Here is a 25,309-nt window from a genome sequence, read left to right as displayed (position 1 = left end):
CACGTAACCTTCTGTGCACACGTGCGAAAATCGTATGATGAGGAGCACGCCTATGTGGGAAACGTTCCTGGTACAAGCACAGAGCGGTGTGCCCGTTACAGTCCGCAGCTCCATATGCGAGGTGCATGTCGGCCAGTTCAACGTTTGAATACTCGGGAACCGGTTCGCAAATGCTGACTTCCAGTGGGATCGCTGTTCACTCGACCTCCCGTTCAATGTCCTCTACTGCATGACAAAGGCATTTCGGACCCTGCAATGCTATGTGATTCCGATTTGTCTTTGTGCCCCCCTACACCTCCTGCAAGTTTGTTGCACTGGTAGTGAATCACCCTGTATATGTATGTGTGTATATGGTTTTTTTTTTTTTTTTTTGGTAGTTGTTGGCGGATAAATTTCTGTGGCCATAATGTACCTCCCAAGGTTTTTGCAGTACTTTGATCCAAGCCCGAGACGGGATTTGAACCCGCGACCTTTAGGTTGCCAGGCAGGCACTTTACCCACCCGGCTAGCCCGGTCAGTGTGTGTATATATATATGTGTGTGTGTGTGTGTGTGTGTGTGTGTGTGTGTGTGTGTGTGTGTGTACACACAGTGGATTCCGGTTATTTGGGCCACCGGTTAATCGGGACAGCAGTTTATTTGGGGCAAATCTTAAAAAACAAACCAATCGAGAAAATAGCCATTCGCTTAATTGGGACCACATGCCGTTTAATCGGGGCAGGAGACCGCAGCACTGGAGATTATCCGACGGTACCACATAGTTTGGTCAAAATTCTGGAGGTCACAACCATAAAACAATAAAAACAATTAGCAGTCACCTGTTTATTGGGCTTTTCTGTTAGTGAAATCTATCATAAATGGACAGTAAACTTGATCTTACTGAATTTGCGATAATACCGACAGCTGGAATTCTGTGGGTTATTATGGTGAAATGTGTTTACACTTCCATGAAATCTTCAATCATATAAAAAAATTAATTTTCAGAATCTTCTCTTCATTCCTATTTTTAAAGCTTTGTAACTCGTTACTCCGTTCTCACTTGCGCATATCATGTTACTTGCAATTTGTGTGTGCTGTGTTCTTTGTTATTGATTGCTTATCTTTTTACTGTTTTAAATTTTACAATGTCCCACAAATGTCAGCGATATTTTCTACTTTAAGGTCGGGTTACGAAAAATAAACCTTTTCCTTTTTTCGTAACCAAACCTAAATCAACAATATAGTAAAAACACTCATGAACTCCAAAAATCTGCTTTTAATAATGAGAAAAAAAAACATAATGAAGAACATAAAAGTGAACGGAACGAAACTTTTATTAATTTAGTTTCCATCAACCAACATTTTATTTTCCTTTCAAATTTCTTCCATCTTTAAAAGTTTCATCGCTACGATTACCGTTCATCACAAAACTACTATGCACCGTTCTTTAGTCATAAATACACATAATGCCAACCAATGACTACACAGTAGCTTGTCGTCTGTCGCGCCCACCACCAATCATTTCATCGTTTTCCACGCCTACCTGTCAATCAATATATCTTTCTCGATTTCGGTTCCAGACCAGTAATACCTACTGTCTGTTTGCCGAGCAAGCAGCACTAGAGTCCGATGCTAGGAAACTAATTTTCCGTGTAAGTTATCTGATGTTTCTCGTCGTTCTCGTGTTGGCTTTCTTTACCTTAGCCGCAGAAACAAATAAAACTAAATAATGCCAACTATGTTACAATGGAATATAGAACCCTTTGCGGTAATCTCAAAGACATTAAAGATCTTATGGCCACATATAACCCAGTGAGGGATCTGTCTGCAGGAAACTTATCTCACCTCTCAAGTAAAACTTTCACTTAAGCATTATACTTTGCATAGATTTGTTGAACATAAGAAAAGACCCCTGAGGTGGATGGGATCTATCCAGTTATATTAAAGGCAGCAGCAAAAGAAGTAAGCAAACCCTTAGCCATATGAAAGCTTTCTTGGACATCAAGGGAAGTCCCCATGATGTGCAAATGTATCTCCAATTCACAGAAAGGAGGAACAAAGGGTGACACGAGTAATTACAGACCTGTTAGTTTAACTTCTGTTCCAGGGAAAATAATGGAGTCATTGATAAAAGAAGCACTGCAGGATCATCTAGACAAGACTGCAGTTATAGTTCAGACACAACATGGGTTTGTTAAGGGGAAGTCTTGTCTGACCAGTTTGATTGGATACTAAGACATGGTCACAAAGGAACTGGATGCAAAAAATAATTTTGATATTATATACTTGGAATTCAGGTAAGATTTTGATACTGTTGCACATGGAAGACTGTCGTACAAGTAGTATGGCATTAAGTGTAAGTTGCTGTTATGTATAAAGAGATGGTTCTGTGGGAGAAGACAGTGTGGTAAATCAATGGGCACTGCCCTTCATGGACTAATATTATTAGTGGAGTCCCCCAGCTTTCGGTGTCGGGCCCATTGTTGTTTTGTATATTTACTAATGATATTGATGAAGGAACATTAAGCTTATTGTCTCCAACAGAAGCACAGTACTAAGTACTATAGGTTCTAATACCTCTCGTGTTTGGGGTTTCATAAAAAAAAAAAAAAAAAAAAGCTTAATGTCAAAGTTTGCAGATGATACAAAGATTGGCAGGATTGTTAATAACAGTAATGAGAGTATGCTGCTGCAATAAGATATGGAAAAGTTGGGCAGATGGGCCGAGAAGTGGCAACTGAAGTTTTTCTGAGCAGTGCAGACAGGCTTAAAGAGTAGCTTACGGTGTCTTGTCAATAATATACAGGAATTTTGCTACCAGGAATAAGGAGGTGATTGTTCCCTTGTATAAGGTAATGGTCAGGCCACACCTCAAGTACTGCATACAGGTCTGGAGGCCTCATTTTAGGAAGGATGAAGAGCTACTGGAATGAGTACAGAGAAGGGTGACAAGATTGGTGAATGGAACAAAGGGTTGCTGTTATAAAGAAAGACAATTTCTGAAAATTGCAGCAGGTGGAGACTAGGCACCTGCAAGGTGATCTGATTGAGGTGTATAAATCCTTGAATGGTTTGAGCAAGCTCAATGCTGATGTGATTCTTAATCTTGCTCAGATTACTCACTTGAGGGAGGCATAAATTCAAATTGAGGAAAGACAGTTGTAGAATAGATGTGCAGAAATTTGCCTTGGCCATCGGGTGGTTGATAGTTGCAACAGATTTCCATCTGTCATAGTGGAGGTCGACAACTTAAATAAGTTGTTGACCTCCCCTATGAACTAGACAAGCATTTGGAGTGGATGGATGGGTGAAATGGGAAATTTTTTTTATTTTTTATTATTTCTTTTTATTTGGTTGATGCTATATAAGCTTGCTTTCTTGCATCATAAGCCTCTACTAATGCTGTAACACTGGATTTTTAAAAACCAGGACCATTCCACCACCATCTAATAGCTCTTAATTGTTGCCAGTCCAGAATTTTAGAATGAATAACACATTATTATTATTAGCGATATGGTGCAAGGAATCCTGAGGCTTTTGCTGCACCTGCCAAAAAAAATAATTTCTTAATTACCCTGAGAGAGAGAGTAACACAGGTAGAAGGGAATCACCAAGAAAGAGAAGAATGATGATATCTAGCTCAGGACCCCTAGGTGTGCCAAGCTCACATTCACCAGATGTGAAACATGGTTGTTTAGTATGGTTTTCAGAGCCAACCGGGCTAGCCGAGTGGGTAAACTACCTGCCCGGCAACCCAAAGGTCGCGGGTTCGATTCCCGCCTCGGGCTTGGATCAAAGTACTGCAAAAACCTTGGGAGGTGCAATATGGCCACAGAAGCCGATGCGCCAACAACTACCAAATCAAAAAAAAAAAAAAAAAAAAAATCAATGGTTTTCAGAAACCCAAAAACTTCTTAACCCAGATAAGCCTGGTTTCAGGACAGCTAGGCCAACACTAGACCTTGTGGTAAATGCAGAATCTAATGTCCATAATGCCTTTTTATGAAATGAACATATAATAATAATATGCTTAGACATCAAAAAGGCCTCTGACATGACTTGGAAATATGGATTCTTACGTGAACTACATAATTTGGGGCTTCGAGGCTGTCTCCCAACATTTAAAAGATATTAGCAACTGTGAATATATTAATTTCTAAGTAATTCAACTTAGAGACAAATATGGTATTTGTCTCTGAGTTTAACGTCAGCTCAAGCATTGGTGCCGAATACTTGGTGTTTAGCCTTCAGCTAGAGCAGGTCTCTATGATTGAAATTGATTGAAGTAAAATGTAAAATATTTGATTTAACAGATCATATCAAATTATGCAATGTGCATTTAGCTTTTAACTTTCTAAACTAATAATTAAATTATATTACAGTGTTCTGTTGCAATTCTTAAATTAAAGCTATTCTGTTATAATTTTGATGTCATAGGTTCTATTGGTTTTAATCAAAGAAATCGTATTGACACGCTGATGTATCTTCTGGCTTATCCACAAAAACCAATGGTTAAAACAAAGGCAAGTTTAGTCACATTTTAAGATCATATTTTTAATTAGTATTTTATTTCTAATGTGTACATTAATGCAGGTTTATGCAGGTTTTGAGCTTGAATTTAATTACATTACACTATGTTGCATGTTAACTAGAGAATTTATTAATTTTGACAAATTGACTGAATTAGTTGCAATCAGTGTACAAATGTATTACATTGGCCATATATTATGGAACTCTTGTAGTTCCCTTATTATTTGCTCTAATTAATTAATCTGTGCTAATTTTCTCATGCCTGCTGCTTTGTCTACCGAATCAACGTTAGTGACTGCATTAGTGTCATTTAGAAGTGATGTAATTTGCATAATTTCTATTTCACATTTTTGTGATGAATTGGTTTTACGTCAGTCTGAAATTTAGTAGGTACTGCCACAAACGTTTTCACATCAAGAAATCATGTTCAGGTTTACTATACATTGAACCGTTGTTGAACTGCTAGAAAGAATTATTAATAATTTTTCATTCCCTAGCAGAGCAGAAACTGATTATATCTCTGATTTTGTCACGAGGCTGGTTGGTGTTTTACAACTTAGTTTCTAGTCTTGCAGCTTAATATATGCAAGAACCTTCAAATGAGAAATTATTGGCACAATCCTGTTGTAGTTTTTTTTTTTTAAACTTTCCTATTCCACAAGTTGCCAGCCCAAAAAGTTTAAAAGGCTGGTATAATATCACAAATATCACAATTTTCTCACACTTGCACACACTTTTACTTTAAAATATCTATTAGTGTGCCATCAATTCAGGTATTATTTCTTGAGTGTTGCTTTTACTTTTGACCTCAATCATTTATTGTGTAAAGCTTGGAGAAGTATCTCCATATATGAGGTTTGGAAAAAAGTGGTGAATGACCTTGTAATTCTTGAACACATAATGGTAGTTAAAAGATTGTGAGTAGTGCGTACAATGACTTCTTTTTTTTAGTATGCACCAAACTTGTTGTTACCTACCAGTCTAAAGAAAAGCTGCTTTGAGTGAACATTTAGTTTTCTGATATTTTGCATGTACTGGAACTATCCAGTACATGCAAATTACATTAAATGTATCTGCAAAAGAGGTAGTTAAGCTTTCAGCCATAACAATGGGATTATTCTTAGATTCAAGGGGATCGCCTCAGATTAAGGTTGTACAAATGTATCTCCTATTTACAAGGGTGATTCACAGAGTGAAGCAGGTAAGCACACACACACACACACACACACACACACACACACACACACACACACACACACACACACACACACACACACACACACACACACACACACTGCTGTGCCATGGAAGATAACGGAGTCAGTAATTAGAGGTGTAATGCAAGGCCATCTTGATAAGAGTGGAGCTATAAGATAATCACAGTATGGATTTGATAAGTAGATTCTGCATAACCAGTCTGATTATCTACTATGACATCATCAAGATCAAGGTCCACCGCACTGAGAAATACCATCAGACTGAAGTGCCTGTTTAAAGCAAAGCTGAATGGTGGGGTCAGAGCATAAATACTGATGCATTCCAAGTACTAACATACTCCTTCAGGATTATAGATTGGGCCAGCACCGAGTTGAAGGAGATTATGAAATCAATGAGGATAATAATGGGCAAGAGCCACCAACACTACCTGAAGCTGACCATCGAGCGACTGATCATATCCTAGAAAGGAGGAGGAAGGGGTGTGACTGACCTCATTGAACAATAAAAGAAGGTGACCAAGAACCTGAGAGATTACTTCAAGGAAGCACAGTATACTGGTATACTGGAAGTGACAACCCAGGTGTGAACCAATATAAGCAGGTGCTGAGGTGTGGCATCCACACCACACAGAGGAATGCTGCCCCTCTGTGGTACAAGGCAATAATACTAAGTGCTAGATGACCAATGCATTTTTACTGCTTTTCATATTGGAGGTTTGATATATAGTGAAACCCATTTTAGTCTCTAGAAAGGCTTCCGCAGCCCCATCTCTTCCATCTTGTAGCATGATTGATGTCTTCTGAGGTTATTGGCATCATGGTGAGATCCGACCTTCCTTATATTTGAAGGGTATAGTTTTAAAACAATGTTCGTAGGCCCGCTGCTAGATAGTCCACAGGACTGAGCCTATTGGTTACTTTCTAAGAGGTATCTGGATTAGTTGGTGTATAATATTTGTGCCTCTATTTTGCCAGACAGTGACTGGGGAGAGAGTCCAATTAGTGTGTATGCGTGTGACATTGTAAAGGCCACGTTATGTCAAGGAGCTAGGTGTATTCTTGCCGTGTGTATGCCACATCCAAAAATTTCATTGCTTCACGCAAACTGTCATCCCCACTTTTTCTTACTACAGAATAGTCAAACTAATGGCACAAATTTATCTGCAAAAAGATCTAAACCTCCCAAACAGTTCCTCATTCATTTAACAAATATACATGGTCTCATTTCCAATCTCAGTTATGGCCATTTCCAATTCCAAACCCCACTTACTTTTTCTGACAGAAGAACAATTATCAGTCCATTCAGCCACTGCTCATCTCAGTTGACCTAATTATATTATATATGATTCCTTTCATTCAAAGGAATAGTAATTTTAAATAAGAAATAAGAAGTAATAAGAAAGGAGATATAGTAATTTGGAATCTCATCTTTTTGATCTTCTCTGGCTTAAAATCTCTCTGTCCTATTCTGTTAAATTCATGTGTCGCTTCTGCCATTCTCCAAACGCCACTAAGCACTTGCAACTGTTTGTCTTCCTTTCTTTGAAACTTGGCTTTCTCCATTCCAACTTTACTAACAGCGAAGTAACTTTCCTTTGTGATTTGATTTTATTGTTCACAACTCCAGCTTGCTTCCATTTTCTAGTCACACTGACCCAGCTTTTGAGATGCTCAGGGTTTTGCAATTATTAATAACCTCACACAGATCATTCGTTTACCTACCAGAATATCAGACAGTCCTAACCACACAGCCAACAGTGTCGATATTTCTCTCGCAGAACAACTCTTCTAAATACTCACTCGAGGTGAGTAGTCCTCTTGGCACCTCAGATTACTATTTGGTGATCTCTTCACCAGTGGAGAATTTCTCTCATGGCCATTCTCAGTCTTGTGTTGTTTGGCATTACAAGAATGCAGAATGGGATGACCTGTGGGATTTCTATTTTTCTTTTCCTTGATTGGGTTACTGTTTTAAATCTTCTGATATCAGTGATTGTTCAGATTGTGTCATTGAAATTATTCTTGTAGGATGAAATCATTTATTCCACACTCCAGTTAAAATCTCCTCCATTATCTAAACTTTGGTTTTCCAATAAATGTGCTGAGACTGTTGCATATTGCATTTGGCTTTCATCAAAATCAGATTGGTTTCCTGCCTATGCAAAAGCTCACAACAATTGTAAAGTAGTTTTTAATTAGTCCAAACTAGATTTTGAGCAGGCTAAGAGTAGAAAACTTGCTTCTTTTCCAAATGGTAGTTTAATTCAAATGGCATTGATCTATTGCCAAAGCTACTGGCTGCAAATCATTCCATCAGTACTCTCACCTCTGTCAGGAACCAGATAGTTTTATTGCCTCCTCAGCTAAGGATAAAGCCGACTTGCTAGCATCCTACTTTTCCTCTAATTCTTGTATTGACTATCTTGGTTAACTACCTACCACCAAATCTGGTACATTCAATTCAATGCATTCTGTGATATTCTGTCAAAAAGGTGTCAGAAGAATTCTGGACAGTCTTGATGTCAAGAAAGGTTCATGACCAGATGCTATTTCTCCACTTATTCTGAAAGCTTGTGTTCCTGAACTTCCTCCTGGTCTGTGTTGCCTTTCTACACTTTCTTATTCCACTGGTGATTTTCCTTCAGTTTGTAAATTTGCTCATATCCTGCAATTTCCCAAAAAGGGTGATAAATACCACCCATTCAGTTATTGTCCCATTGCATTTACTTCTACTCTTTCTAAAGTAATGGACAAATCCATTAACCAGCTTATTAAATTCTAACAGGGATCTTAATGATTTTGTAGTAACTGAGAGCAAAGTGGAGAAGAAATTTTCGAAGTTAAACATAAGATAGACACATGGGGCGTGGATGGGATCTATCCAGTTGTATTAAAGTCGGCAGCAAAGGAAGTAAGAAAACGCTTAGCCATAATTATGAGAGCATCCTTGGATTCAGGGGAAGCCCCCCCCCACGAACTGGAGATGTGCAAATGTATCCCCAGTTCACAAAGGGAGATCAAAGGGTGACATCAGTAATTACAGATACGTTAGTTTAACTTCTGTTCCAGGGAAAATAATGGAGTCACCGGTTAAAGAAGCATTGCAGGATCATCTAGACAAAACTGTAGGTATAGTTCAGACACAGCATGGGTTTGTTAAGAGAAAGTCTTCTCTGACAAATTTGATTGGATACTGTGATGTGGTTACAAAGGAACTGGATGAAAAAAAAAATTTTGATATTATATACTTGGATTTTAGGAAAGCTTTTGTTACTGTTGCACATGGAAGACTGATGTATAAATAGGAGCAGTATGGTATTAAGGGCAAGTTGCTACAATGGATAAAAGGTTGGTTGAGTGGGAGAAGACAGAGAGTGGTAATCAGTGGATTCTGCTCTTCATGGACTAATGTTATTGGTCCCACTGCTTTGTATATTTATCAATGATATTGGTGAACATATATCAGGCTTAATGTCCAAGTTTGCAGATGATACAAAAGTTGGCAGGGTTGTTAATGACATTAATAGCAATGTGTTACTGCAACAGGATCTAGAAAAGTTGGGCAGATAGGCTGAGAAGTGGCAACTGAAGTTTAACATTGACAAATGCAAAGTACTGCATATGAGTAGAAGTAACCCCAGAGAAATGTACCAACTATGTAGTAGTACACTTATGGTGGTAGATAATGAAAAATACCTGAGAGTAATTGTGCAGTCATGCAGTCAGATATGAAGTTTTCTGAGCAGTGCAGACAGACGGCCAGAGCAGATCATGGGCTATTTTCAATGATATTATAGGAATTTTTCAAATAGGTGATTATTCCTTTGTATAAGGCAATGTTCAGGCCATGCCTTGATTACTGCGTAGTGGTCTGGAGGCCTCATTTTAGGAAGGATGTAGAGCGGCTGAGCAAGTACAGAGAAGGGCATCAAGTTTGGTGAGGGGAATGAAGGGGTGGTCTTACCAAGAAAGGATTAAGTTCTGCAAATTGCAGCTGCTGGAGACTAGACATCTGCAAGGTTATCTGATTGAAATGTATAAGGCCTTGAATGGGTTGAGCAGGCTTAATTCTGGTGGGATTTTTTTCTCTTGCTCAGATTATGAACCTGAGGAGGCATAAATTCAAATTGAGGAAAGACTGTTATAGAATAGATGTGAGGAAATTTGCTTTTACCCAATGGCTAGTTGGTTGCTGGAATAAATTTCCATCTGTCGTTGTGGAAGCTGATAGCTTCAATAAATTCAAGGAGGAACTGAACAAGCCTTTAGAGGGGATATATGTTATAAATGGGGTTTATTTTTGCTGATGCTACATAAACTTGCATTCTTGCATCATATGCCTCTACTACTACTCTACCACCAACTTCTAAACTATCAAGAAACCTTCCATCTGATCAGAATTTGCCAGTATCGAGTCTGTTAGTGTCGATCCACTGGTGATATACCGGCTGTGTTCTCCATCAGTGGACAAATTCAGTGAAAGAGTTTAGTGAAACTCAAGCAGTTGCTCTTGACATTTCAAAGACTTGTGATTGTGTTAATCATAAAAGGCTTCTAAATAAGCTTTGATCTTATGGTTTGCCGACTGGTCTTTGTAATTGGTATCCAGTTTTTTTCGCTGACAGCTCCCTGCCGGTGATGGCAGCTGGCTCTCTGACTTTTACCTTTTTCACTAAAACTGGCATTCACCAAAGTTCAGTTTGTTCTTCCTCTTTTACTCTTATATGTTAATCACCTTCTTCTAATGTGAAGGTAAGCTAGAATAGGGTTATATTTGAAACAATGAACAGAGTCAGACAGACACAAACCACAGGTGGGTATCAATCATCGCTTTTGTGCACATGTTCAAGAGCTCTTGTGCGTAAGGCAAAGATGAGAAAAATTGTTGTATTGAAGCAAAATAACTAAAAAATAGATGCTGCATAAACAATCTGCCAAAACAGTGGAAACACTAAGATATAAAAGTTATAGACAAGTACAAGTAAGACTGGTGTGGAGAAGTGGAAGTTATGCATTATAACTGTTTAAACTGTTATTATTCCCCCTCCCCATCTCAGAGACTTTTAATTCTAGTTTGTTGAACACCATCAGGAAATTTTACTTTACTGTATGAAGCTTTACAATTCTCAGTCTATTCCTTCATGCCTTCTTTTCAACTAGTCACTATGTTTCACCTCTTCCTAATTGCTGTGTCTTGGTAGTTTGGTCCCCCCATTTTGTTTCCTCGTTCCCAATCCTTTCCTTCTAGATGGTTTTTCCTCACTGTCACAGCAAAATTTGTCCTGGTCACAGCCCTCTGATCTCCATCCCAGAGACTTTTAATTCTAGTTGGTTGAACATCATCATCAGGAAGTTTTACTTTATTGTGTGAAGCTTTACAATTCTCAGTTTATTCCTTCGTGCCTTCTTTTCAACTAATCACTGTTTCACCTCTTCCTAATTGCTGTGTCTTGGTAGTTTGGTCCCCCATTTTGTTTCCTAGTTCCCAATTCTTTTGTTCTAGATGGTTTTTCCTTACTGTCACAGCAAATTTTGTCCTGTTCACAGCCCCTCTGATCTCCAGGTAGCTTTTCTGTTAGCAGATCTTTTGCTCTTTATAATTTTTCCTCTCTGTTATGTGCTGTTTTCATGTCCTAGTTATACCCATATGCTTAAGTGTTGTCTTACCCTGCAGGATCATGTACCTGTCTATAACTTTGAGTTTTTACACCGTTTTGGCAAGATTTTTTTCTAATCAGCACCTATTATTTTAGTTATATGTTTTTAACAAAAAAAAATTTCTACCGAAATTTATCATATGTACTTCGGTTCTTGACCATGCACAAATGTAGTGGCATACACATATAATTTGTCTCTACATGAGGTGTTTCTTTGATAACCCCTTTCTAGTTTACTTTTAACTTTGGTACTTTAATAATATATCTTTGTATTAATATATTTTCTTCTGTATTAAAATGCCTTATTAATTTTCAATTCTAATTGTAATTTCTAACCCAAATTGTAAATTTAAATTTATTTGGTTATTTATTATTATAATATATCCCAAATTGTAATTTTTCACTCTGACTTGTCGGCGCCTCCGTAGCCAGGTGGGAAGGAGCAGCAGTGCATAGCACACGCTTCTTGATTAGACCGGGGTTCGAGCCCATCACCACCAAATACGGAGGATGCGGAAAGGTCAGGGAATGACCGCCGCATATCCCCGGAGCAATATGGCCTTAGTTGCTAATGCTCCTAAAAACCAAATAACAAACAAACATAACAATTCACTCTGACTTTGCGCATGGTTTTAATAGCTATTTCTTTGATAATTTGAAAAGTCAATGTGATTTAGCTGTCAGGAGAGTGATGAAGACAGTAGATGAAATTGAATGTGACAAGAGATTTTGAGTGAAGATATTCTGTATTAGAACATCTTAACTGCAGCTTTTTTGAAAAAAAATTTCAAATTAATTATTTTATTACAAATTAATTTTTAAAAAAATTGAGTTTGGTTAAAATGGAAGTGGAATTTATTAGGACTTTGAACTAAATTCACATTCACGTAATCTTTTTACATAGAAGGAATAATGTTTTAACTTTCTATATTATTATTTATACTCAATTTCTTTTTTATATCCTGGTAAAGTATTTTTTTTTTGGCAGTGAGAGACCAAACCCTGAACTGAAATCATTTCTTGAGTTAAAATTAAAGTGTTTGAATAATGAACTTATTAATAATAGTTTAACTAATAATTAAAATGTTATTGACAGGCTTAGAATTATTTTAATAATTTTAGATGTTCACTCCATTTTTTTCAGACAATCGAACTAATTAACTTTGAGCAGCTTCCTGCAGGACAGAATGCCACAGTAGCTGTGATGAGTTATAGTGGTTATGACATAGAAGATGCCATTGTAATGAATAAAGCATCTATTGATAGAGGTTAGTTTCTGGAATCCTCTAACTAAAGGGAAAAATTTGATTTTGCAAAGAATACAGCCATACTGGTATAATTATACATTACAGACTCCCATTAATTTTGTAAGTTATGATAATATTGTCAGCTGATTATTATTATGAAATGTGATCAAAAAATTTCTGGATTACAGTAAACCCCCGCTATTCGCGGTATCTGTATTCGCGGTTTCGCGTATTCGCGATCGCCGATTTAATATAAAATGAAACCTTAAAAAATGTGAATTTTAAAGCGCCGTGAATATTTTCCGCCATAAAAAACATGGGCGTGGCTAAAATTATCTTTCCCGGTCAAAACAGCGCTCAGTGGGTGGGGGGAGAGGGGTGACAAAATCGCGAGCGTGGATGTTTCTCGCTAATCCTTGTTCAGTATGTGTTATGCGCTTGTCATGGAAGGTTTCGTCGTTTGCTTTTAATTTATATGCTTATAAATTGAATAAATTTATCAATTTATAAATTGATATGCTTACAAAAATGATAAATTACTGTTTTGCAGTGTAAAACAAACTTTTTCGAGTGTATTAACGAAGAAAGTGACTTTATTGTGGACAAGTTCTTTCTAACCCCTACAAAAATATGGCTACGAATAAAAAGAGAAATGTGAAAATATCAAAGAAGGTGATAACATTAGCGAATAAAATTGAGTTATTAGACAAAATTTCTAATGGTGAAAGTGTCTCCTCAGTGGCAAAACATTATAAAATCAACGAGTCAACGGTACGATCAATCAAGAAATCGGAAGAAAAATCCGCCGTAGTGTCCGTGAAAACGCGCTAATTGTTTCAAAAATTTGCTCTGTAACTCGTGATGTTAAATTATAAAAAATTGAAAAAGCTTTAAATCTGTGGATAGAAGACCGAACTCAAAATAAAATTCCGTTAAGTTCACTCATCATTCGCGAAAAGCCAAAACTCCTTTATCAACACTTTAGCGAAACTGGTGATAGCACTGGCGTGATGTTTTTTTTTGCTAGCAAGCAAAGGCGCTAGTTTGAAAGATTTGTTTGAAATTTCTAATAAATATTACAATTTAATATTAAATTGTTTCTTATTTTCATTTCGATGCCATATGCTTGCATTTCACTATGTACTGTCTATGTACATAGTCATATTACATGAGGTACATATAATACATACATAGACAAAATTTTAGACTAGTTTTTCTTATATATTTCATACTTTGGAACGGAACCCCTTTATTACTATGGGAGCCATAACTCAGTATTCGCGTTTTCGGTATTCGCGACATTTCTCAGGAACGTAACCCCTGCGAATAGCGGGGGTTTACTGTATATTTAAAAAAATAAGTAAATAAAATAAAAGTTATCACCTATCAAGTATTTCATGCCTTTGGCTCTGCAATTTATTATGGTGAATCCAACGATTCTACTGCTGCTGTTGGGATCCTTTCCAATGAACAATGTTTTTTGATCTTTTTTAGTATTTATTGTGATTTTTTCCCCCCATGTCTCTGAAATATGAAGTCTCGCTCTTTGAACACAGAAGTTTTTTTGAGAAGAAGAAGAAATAATAGTTCACCACAAGGTTTGTAGAGTACAGAGGTTGGGATTTCAAAATATTATTCTTGCCAATAAATTATCATTCAGACAGACACAAGCTGGTGTATTGTGATGCTGTGTACATCTCCAGCATACCATTTTTTAGATATGTTTTGTTCATTTTTAAAAAATCTGATTGATGGTTTAACCCTGGAACAAATGTTTGATTCATTCCCCATCAGTGTCAAAAAAAGTACAATGACCTTGCTGTTGACATTCAAGCACTACTTGTACCAGCTTGAGTGCATAACAATTTCCATTTAAATACAGAATGCAACTCTGCTCCCTCACTGTCTGTATTCTGTATTAATCAATCCTCCATGATTCCTTCTTATTCTTGAACTGAAATTTAGAAGGATGGGTATTCTTGACGTTTCAGGAATTATATCAATTAGGATATGGCGAGGAACATTAGAAAATAGGGCTTGAGAAATGCTTCCAATAGTGGCAAGAAAGGATTGACAGTATGGAATACCTTGGGTAACTAACTTTTTTTTTTTTTTTTTTTTTTAGTAACACACATCAGGTACTTTTTGATCATACCTGGTACATTATTTTTGCAGCAGTGATATCTATCCTGGAAACTACTTTAAATATCAGGAAGCACAGTTTAGTCTTTCTTTGTTAAGTAGTGAAGCAGAACATGCAATTTGCTCGTTGCCATTACTTGGCAAGATCTAGTCACATGGAAGTATTGCTGACCAGCATCAGTGCATTGTTATTTGTTTATTTTTGTCAGACAAGTTTCTCTAGGCTAGGCCTTGAGATTTGCCTCAGGATCTTATATGAAATTCTGTGTATAATCCCCATAAGAACCTAGCAGCAATAGGCCTCCCAGAGAACACTTATATGGAACTCCAGAAAGCCACAACCCGCGAACACCTGTAGGATAGTCAGAGACCTCCTCGACCAACAATAAAAATAATAATAGTAACACAACCATCCACCCCATGCACTTGGCACCAGTAACCATCGCAGGATGGAAAAAATTCCATAAAGAGAAAAGGTTTTGATAATAATAATTGTAATATTAATGAAAGGGTTTCCATGGATTGCATCAGGGGAAAACCAGTCAGCCAAAACTACCAGTAAAAAGAGATAAAAGCCATGACAAAACAAGAGTTTTACATATACCTGGGGATGACACAAGCTGAACAGCTAGAATATGGAGATCAAGGCCCACCTGACTGAGAAATACCATCAGAGACTCAGAAGCCTGTTAAGCAAAGCTAAACAGAGGGAACACAGTTTACACCATAAACACCTACACAGTACCAGTACTAACATACTTCTTTGGGATCATAGATTGGACTAACACTGAATTAAGGCAGATCACTAGAAGGACTAGAACAATGATGATGAAGAGCAGCCAGCACCATCTGGAGGAGAGTAACACAGGAGAAGAGTAACAGACCTCATCACACAACAGAATAAAATGATTAAAAACATGAAGGCTTACTTCTAGAAACATGCAGAACCAATCTACTAGACCATAAGGCAGACAGAAAAGCAACACACCCTGCTCAACCTCAATGAGAACATTCCACCCACCCACCCAGAAGGAAGAAATGAAGATAAGAAACATGGGTAAAGAAAGCACTCCATGGCAGGCACTACAATGACCTCCATCAAGACTGCATAAATAAGGCTTCAGATACATGGCTCACCTTTGAAGGGACATTCTTCACTGAGAACAATGCATTTATGTTCACAATTCAAGACCAGCTAATCAACACCAGGAACAAGAGAAAATACATCACCAGAGTACCACATATTGATGTCACTTTGTTCCAGAACCAATCCAGCACATCACTGTGGCATGCAGGGTGGTCTCTAAGATAGAGTACACTCACAGACATGACCAGGTTACTAGGATAGTACATTAGAAGCTAGTGAAAAAATACAAGTTGATCAAAGAAAGTATACTGTATTACAAGTATGAGGACCAGTCTGTTCTAGAGACACCCACTCACACTCTGTATTGGGACTGAACTGTAATAAATGACAAGATGATCCCACACAACAGACCAAGCATTACCCTCACTGACAAGAAGCAAATGGCTGCCTACCTGATCTTCATAGCAGTGCCCAACACCAGCAATCTTCAGAAACCTTATGAGGAAAAGTTCAGGAAGTACACTGCACTGAGACAAGAAGTCAAAGAGATGTGACATATGGAACAAGTAACAAACATCCCGAACACCATGTCAACCAAGGGCATAATGCCAATGATGCTACATAAGAACATACTAGCAATAGATTCCAAAAAAACTACAGTCCTTTACAATTGTAGGATTGTCAGAGAATTTCTTAATCAATAATAGCCAGACATAACAAACACCCCACACACCTAGTATCAGTCGTGGGATGGAAAAAACCCAAAAAGAGATGAAAGAAGAAACTAATGTAATAACACAGTTACTCATGAAATTAATTTGTAATTTTTCCTCCACTGAAAATAATTTACAAACATTTTCCATTAATGCTGATGGTGAACATCATACATACACAAAAAGACGCAAATTATTGAACCAGCAAGGAAATGAACACTGTTTAATTTAAAAAAAAAAAAAAAAAACTGAGCAGAGTTTACAAATGCAACAATAAATGGCCATATACTGAATTGTTGATGCAAATATTCTGTAGAGTAAATAAATGTCATTTGCCCCATTAATGATTCCTATTTGCAATTTAGTCCCTATCATCCCTTTCTCAAAATTACAATCAAGAGGAAAGAGAGTTACATTTGGGTATACAGTAAACCCTTTAAAATTCAGTGCTCGTAGTAACTGAGGTACCAGATTTTAAAATTTTCCATATTTCCACTAGGCATGCCTAACGTTGATCAGTTTTATTAGAGGAGCAAATTTCAATAAATGTTAAGCACAAACAACATAACTCATTTATATCTACAAACATTTATGATGACTATTTTGTCCTTTCATCTGTTTTTACAGAAAACATGATTTAAACTACATGTATAATTGAATGGTCTTAATTCTCACAGCAGAACAAGCTTGCCTTTATAACAAGTTACCCTGATATTGCACTACTTTCAATAGATAGCTATATTACAACTTTGAAAAGTGATTTTGTATACTGCACTGCTGCCCACATCAGACTTCTTTACTTGCTTGTGAGTTGTCACTTGGAAACTACCTGCTGTCTAATGTGGGACCAATTATGCCTGAAATGGGCCGAGTTAGCAGTCTCCTCTCTTAAACAAATGATCAGTTAAACTAGAGAGGCCATCTTTTTAAAAGTAGTATAATACCAGGAAAACTTGTTGCAATGATAAGCTTGTTCCATTATGAGAATTAGGACCATTGCATTATCTACGCAATTTAAATCCTAGCCAAAGAAAGAGACTAAAGGACAAGGTATTGTAAGCAAGCAACTTACAAAGAAAGAAATGTCACTGTTTTGCATGGATTCTTATAGAGAAATGTGAACATTGGTATGAGTGTCAGATTGCTTTTTTAATAATGTAGATTGTAAAATGTTTAGTTCTTTGTAAAACGTGTCAGATTTTTCAAAGTTTACCATAGTTCTTCTTGCAACCTTAAAAAAAAATTGATATAAATGGTTGCAATACATACATTAAAAATTCATGGCACTTCATAGGATTGAACATGGGGACAGAAGTAAAGAATGCTAAAAGCAAGAGAGTTCTATAAGCAGGAATGTTATAATGGGAGTTTTGCTTTATTTATTTTATTTTTATTAGCTGGCTAGCAAACCAACAAATTTGAGGTCTTAGCAAAATTGAAGGCCTCCTTATACATACAAAGGGTACTAGGAAAGTTTTGCAATACAGCTTTGTTTATTTAATTTTTTCAAAGTAATTTCCTCTACATTCAATACACCTCTCCATCCTCCGAAACCAATCTTTAAACCAGTTCTGCCAAGTTTCACTAGGGAGTAACGCACACTCGTTGTCCCAAGCCCGTAGAAGGTCCTCATCACTGGAAAACCGCCTCCCTTTTAGCTTCATTTTCACATGCGGGAACAGTGCAAAGTCACAGGGAGCAAGGTCTGGACTGTAGGGAGGGTGCTCGAGAAGTTTCAGTCCTGTCGTGGTCAAATATTCGGTGCAGGCTTTGGCGCGGCGAGCTGCAGCATTATCGTGATGGAGGTACCAGGTGTCCATTCTTGACTTTGGCTGCAGGTTCTTCATAGATCCAATGACTTTAGGCAGGCATTGTTCAGTATACCACTTAGCTGTGACTGTCTTCTGCGTGTCCAAAACGACACGTTCCACAATTCCACTCGATTTGAAAAATACAGCTATCATTTTCTTGTTTACAGATCGGGATTTTCTGACAATTACGGGTGTGTCGTCATCATCAAAGACCCAAACTTTGTTTTGAGCCTTGGTCGGCAGATCGTAATAGTACAGCCAAGTCTCGTCACCTGTCACGATGTTGTTCACATACCGAGATTGTCCCTTATCAAACTTTTTTAACATCTCCCGGCACCAAGTCAGACGTCGTGTCATCTGCTCTTCAGTCAGTTGATGCGGCACCCAGAGAGAACAAAGTTTCTTCACGTGCAAATGATCTTGCAGAATCGAACGAATTGCTGGTGCATTTAGGCCCAAAGTATCCTCTATCTGTTGGTAGGTCACTCGCCTGTTTTCGTCAAGCATTTTCCTCACAGCAGTAACATTTCCCTCCGTAACTGACGTTCGTGGCCTTCCCGGCCTCTCAGAATCCTCCAGAGTGAAATTTCCCCTTTGGAATTCTCTATACCACCTGAATATTGTTGTACGATGTGGACAATCATCTAGTGCAAGAGTCATTTCTTCTAAGCACTGGTCTATGGTTAAACCACGCACGAAATTATACCACAAAACTGTCCTTATCTCATTTCGTGACCACGATGCCATCGCAAGCACTTTACACTCTCACTACTAATGAATAACTGAGCCCATCGACTTGGCGCGGCAGCTACTATGCACGTATGAACATGTCTCAACATGCAGCAACAAGCAGCTTCCTGTGATTCATTGTTGCGTCATATTGCAAAACTTTCCTAGTACCCTTTGTATGACTAATACTAATCGAAATTGACTTTCCAAAATATAATAACTTGTGAAGGCTTCTACAATATTTAGCCAATCTCAAGTAAAAGTAATAGATTATTTCTTCATCATGAATTATTCTTGTTTTTTCAGAACACACAACATGCAATTTGGGCTCTAAAAACATACATGTATATTCCAAATACATGATAAAGGTCATATAATTTTTATCATCTATTTGGAATATTTTTAACAAATCGCATGAACTAACAGTAACCAAAGCATTCAGTGTGCTATGTATTCTTTCCCCTCCCCCCCATTAGTGCACAGACTGGGAGACTGATTCATATGGCTTAGCATATATTTTAATGCATTATTTCTGTAGAAATGTGTGTCTTCACGAGCTGGCCAACATATTTTGTGGGATGAAAAAATGTGGAATAACTCAGCGGGGAAACCATCCTCCCTCTGTATTAAATTCATTAAAACTATGGCCTCAGCCAAAGAGGCCTTTAACTATTCCGTCAGTTTCAAACTGGATCAGCAATCAATGTCTCTTTTCTGCAAATTGATGTGTTCTTAACTGCAAATTGCATGTTATTAACTTATGCATTTGAGAAATTAAAAAAAAATCAGGATTAAATCAGAAGGGGGAAAATCTTTAACCTGAAACTGATTAACTTAGCCCCACATGAAAATATATTAAAAAGTTACAACTAGATAGCAAGCAACATGGCTCCTGTACTACCTATTCCTATTTTGGCAAATGGTTAGAGCACCTGGCGGAGTAAAATAGTTCTACTGTGATATGGTCCTGGTCTGATATGCAATTTTATTTCTCTTGTACTTATACACAGAATTTCATATAAGTTACTAAGACCCCATGCTTTTGGTTGACATAGTGATCAGAATGGGCATTACTTGTTCCATATATCACATTTCTTTGATTTTCTGTTTTAGGTCTCCATACTTCTTGATCTTTTCCTTGTAGAATTTCTAGAAGTTGTTTTTGTTTACCACTGCTACGTCAATCAGGTAGGCGGCCATTTCCTGCCTGTCAACGAGAATTTTGTCTGGTCTTTTGTGCAGGATCATCTTGACTGTTATTACGGTGTGATCTCAGTACAGTTTGTGTGTAAGTGTCTCTGGAACGGACTAGGGTTCATACTTGTAATAGGATATAATTTCTTTGATAAACTGGTATTTTTACTGTAGCTTCTCACATATTATCCTGGCGACATGGTTATGTCTATGAATTTACTCCATCGGGTGATCACCCTGCAGTGATATGATGGATTGTTTCTGGGGCCAGATGGCATTATGAACATGTGAAATCCATCACTCCATGGCTCTTGGTGATGCATTTCCTGTAGTTCCTAGCGTTAATTATCTGATCGTGGATGGCAAGTGTGATTTTTCAGTCTTGGGAAAGAGCCTCCCACCCATGAGCCATGATTGGAAGCCATCTTATTTATGTAGTTGTGATAGTTCCTTGTAGTGTCTACTATAGAATACCTTCTTTGCCCATCTTTCTTTCTCTGTTTCTTCTGTCTGTGTCAGTGGGGTCTCCTTGTTGCGGTTAAGCAGGGTGTGCCCTTTGTTTATCTTACTTATGGTTTGGTAGATTGTCATTCTGTTTTCATGGAAATAATCCCTCAGGTTCTTAAAATTGCTTTATTCTATTGTTCAGTGAGATCTGTCAAACCCTTTCTGGGCAATAGTCAGTCTCTTGATGGCTGATTTCGTGTGGTGTTGACAGCTCTTGGTCATCATTATCCTGATCAATCTCATAATCTCATCCATCTCAGTGTTGGTCCAAATATGATCCCAAAGGAGTATGTCAGTACTGGGACTGTGTGAGTATTTATGGCTCTGACCATGTTTCCACCATTCAGCTTTGCTTTTAGCAGACTCCTCAGTCTGATGGTTTTTCTCATTCAGACAGGCCGTGATTTCCTTGTTCTAATTGCTGAGCCTGCATCATCCCCAGATATTTACAGGTCTCTCCTTCCATCATAGCACCGGTCTTTTCAACTGCTCTTTGCATCATTTGCCCATCTGGTTACATCCTTTCTGCTGCTCAGCCATGATGTTCTGGCTCACCGAGTGGTCTCATATTGTCTTGTTTATGCAGCTGATCGGGAATTGTACATTCTTCTGAGACAGGTGCTTGTTCTGTTCTTTGCCTGGTTTATGGTCTTTGTCCTTAGCCTTCAGCTATGTGATTCCATGAGTCAGAGACTCTAGCATTATGTCTTATCATCTGGGTGGACTGCTCCACTATGTGTGTGTGTGTGCGTGCGTGCGCGCACGCACGCACATACATATGGTATGTATGTACATACATACGTATGGTATGTACGTATATATGTATGTGCGTGCGTACGTACGTACAGCTGAACTTCTTGTACCAGTAGTTGTGGAAATTATCTATCTCTGGGATTAACCACTTGCGGGACTTCCTGGTTGACTGTTGTACTTCTCCCATCCTGCCATCTCTTGTATGTGCTTGATTTTCTTTCCATTCCTTCCTTCTCATCTTATCTGATATTACTCTAGAAGGCTCTTTGGTTTTCCTCTGCGCACTCTCCCTGTACTGGTGAAGTCTTTCTGAGTGCAAGATGATTTTGGTTGAGGGTGTTCAAGTATTTTTTGATCCTCTGATTATAGGTCTCCATATTAAATATTATATTATAAAAATATATGTTTGCTGTGGATGTTGTCTTTCTTGAGATTGGTCTTAACTTTTCTGATTAGCTTCTTACTTCTGTTCTTCTAATACTGGTTCAGTTGGCTTTAGCCTTCTTTCCCAAGCTAGTTGTTCCTTGTCTTTGTGTTTTGTTTTCTGTTGGTCTGGTTTCTCTTCCATTTATCCTGGTGGCTGCTACAGAAGCACAGTTAATTGCTGAGCATTTGACATCTGGTATTATTTCATTGGTTTTGAGGTAATCTGGTGTTATTTACATAGTTAGATGGTCTGTGACTTGTCACAGGATTCTTTGGTATGGTGGTTTGGTGATTCTTTGGGTCTTTGCTTTGGTATGGTGGGGTCTATTCTCTCGAATTCTGCTAGGGCCTTTTCCCACTCTTTTTCTATTCAGGATATCGCAGCCTTGTCTCTCTCTCTCTCTCTCTCTCTCTCTCTCTCTCTCTCTCCCCCTCCCCCCACTTCAGCTGCCCTGGGTTGTACATCTTGTACTTGCTGTTCCTCCTCTAGTTCCGGTTCAGTTGTGTCCGTACAATTTTTTGATTTGTGGTTGGTTGCTTATGGCCTGCCTTATTTTTCCCACGTTTGCAGGAGTTATAAGTTTCTTCATCATGATGGTCCATCTCTGGTTTAATATTTGCTGTTCAGTGACATGAACAGTTGGAACTTTTCCAACCACTTTGTATGTAGTTTCATCCTGTATATTGCCATATCGATCTCTAATTGGGTTACTTTGTAGTATGCTTGCATTACGTTAAGGTATTCATTAAGGTATTCATTTTGCTGCTCCACTTCATGCATTGGCTTTTTTTCCTTCCTGGATGACCAGGAAAACTCTTCGAGGAAACCCTTCCTGTTTCACCCATCCATTTACTCCAAAAGTTTGTCTAGTTTAGCCTTGAATTTGTTTAAGCTGTCGAATTCCACAATGACAGATGGAAGTTTGTTCCAGCAATCAACGACCTGCTGGCTAAAGGCAAATTTCCGCATATCTGTTCTACAACTGTCTTTCCTCAATTTGAATTTATGACTCCCCCAAGTGTGGAATCTGAGAAAGAGGAAAATCCCATCAGAATTGAGCTTGCTTAAACCATTCAAGGCCTTATACACTTCAATCAGATCACCTTGCAGGTGCCTAGTCTCCAGATGCTGCAATTTGCATAATTTAAGCCTATCTTGGTAACAGCAACCCTTTGTTCCACTCACTAATCTCTTTGTTCTTCTCTGTATCATTCTAGTAGCTCAACATCTTTCCTAAAATGAGGCCTCCAGACTTGTATGCAATACCCAAGGTATGGCCTGGCCATTCCCTTATACAAGGTGATAATCACCTCCTTATCCCTGCTAGCAAAATTCCTATATATCATTGACAAGACCCCATAAGCTACTCTTGCTGTCTGTCTGCACTGCTCAGAAAACATATCTGACTACACAATTACTGCCAGTTCTCTTTTTCATTCTCCACTACCCTGAGTGTGGTACCACACAGTTCGTATGTTACTCTGGGTTTACTGCTACCCATATGCAGTACGTTGCATTTGTCAATGTTAAACTTCAGTTACCACCTCTCAGCCCATCTGCTCAATGTAGTAGTAGTAGTAGTAGTAGTAGTGGCACTTGATGCAAGAAAGCAAGTGTAGGAGCTTATGCAGCATCAGCCAAAAAAAAAAAAAAAAATCACACCATACCCTCCAATTGCCTGTCCAGTTCCTCCTTAAATTTATTTAACCTATCAACTTCCACAACGACAGATGGAAGTTTGTTCCAGCAATTAACCACCCGCTGGCTAAAGGCAAATTTCCGCACATCTATTCTACATCTATCCTTTCTTAATTTGAACTTATGTCCCCGTAGGTTCGTATTCTGAACAAGTGGGAGGATCCCATCAGAATTCAGCGTGCTCAACCCATTCAAGGCCTTATAGACCTCAATCAGATCACCGCGCAGGTGCCTAGTCTCCAGCCACTGCAATTTGCAGAACTTAAGCCTCTCTTGGTAAGAGGATCCCTTCATTCCCCTCACCAATCGTGTTGCTCTTCTCTGTACACGCTCAAGCAAATCTACATCCTTCCTAAAATGAGGCCTCCAGACCTGTACGCAGTACTCAAGGCGTGGCCTGACCATTGCCTTATACAGAGGGACAATCACCTCCTTTTCCCTGCTAGCAAAATTCCTATATATCATTGACAAAACCCCATGACCTACCCTAGCAGCCTGTCTACATTGCTCAGAAAACTTCATATCTGACTGCACAATTACTCCCAGGTCTTTTTCATTTTCTACCACCTTAAGTGTAGTACCACACAGTTGGTACGTTTCTCTGGGGTTACTTCTACCCATATGCAGTACTTTGCATTTGTCAAGGTTAAACTTCAGTTGCCACTTCTTAGCCCATCTGCCCAAATTATCTAGATCCTGTTGCAGTAGCACACTGCCATTACTGTCATTAACAACCCTGCCAACCTTCGTGTCATCTGCAAACTTCGACATTAAGCCTGATATACCTTCATCAATATCATTGATAAATATACAAAACAACAGTGGACCCAACACCGAACCCTGTGGGACTCCACTAATAACATTAGTCCACGAAGAGCAGCACCCATTGATTACCACCCTCTGTCTTCTCCCACTTAACCATCCTTTTATCCATTGTAGCAACTTACCCTTAATACCATTCTGCTCCAATTTGTACAGTAGTCTTCCATGCGCAACAGTGTCAAAAGCTTTCCTGAAATCCAAGTATATGATATCAAAATTATTTTTTGCATCCAGTTCCTTTGTGACCACATCATAATAACCAATCAAATTTGTCAGACAAGACTTTCCCTTAACAAACCCATGCTGTGTCTGAATTATTGCTGCAGTCTTGTCTAGATGATCCTGCAATGCATCTTTAACCAGTGACTCCATTATTTTACCCGGAACAGAAGTTAAACTAACTGGTCTGTAATTATTCGTGTCACCCTTCGAACCTCCTTTGTGAATTGGGGATACATTTGCACATCTCCAGTCCGTGGGAACCTCCCCTGAATCCAAGGATGCTCTCATAATTATGGCTAAGGGTTTGCTTAGTTGCTTTGCCGCCTCCTTTAATATAACTGGATAGATCCCATCCGCCCCAGGTGCCTTTCTTATGTTTAACTTCAACAATTTCTCCTCCACTTTGCTCTCAGTTATTACAAAATCATTAAGCACACTGCTACAATTTGATAACCTTCTTCCATTTTCAAACTGTAATGATTCCTCACGTGTGAATGTAGATGCAAAATACTCATTCAGTTTGTTTGCTATCTGAGCAGGATCATCAACAGTCGTACTATCGATGTCAAGTGGAC

General features: G+C 38.3%; 1 protein-coding gene across 2 annotated transcripts in view; it reads left to right on the top strand.

Annotated features, from left to right (window-relative positions):
• The window catches only part of Polr3B (RNA polymerase III subunit RpIII128), a 527,342-nt gene that overhangs the window by 325,346 nt on the left and 176,687 nt on the right, over positions 1-25,309 (top strand). For both annotated transcript variants that reach the window (XM_090375599.1, XM_090375592.1), the window contains 2 exons: positions 4,416-4,501; positions 12,527-12,650. In XM_090375599.1, the coding sequence (XP_090231725.1) occupies positions 4,416-4,501; positions 12,527-12,650 (210 nt within the window). The remainder of the gene's footprint in view (positions 1-4,415; positions 4,502-12,526; positions 12,651-25,309) is intronic.

This window comes from Mastigoproctus giganteus, chromosome 1 (assembly GCF_048544385.1).
Source record: "Mastigoproctus giganteus isolate SK-2022 chromosome 1, ASM4854438v1, whole genome shotgun sequence".
Lineage (NCBI taxonomy): Eukaryota > Metazoa > Arthropoda > Arachnida > Uropygi > Thelyphonidae > Mastigoproctus > Mastigoproctus giganteus.
This window is presented reverse-complemented; position numbering and strand designations above follow the sequence as displayed.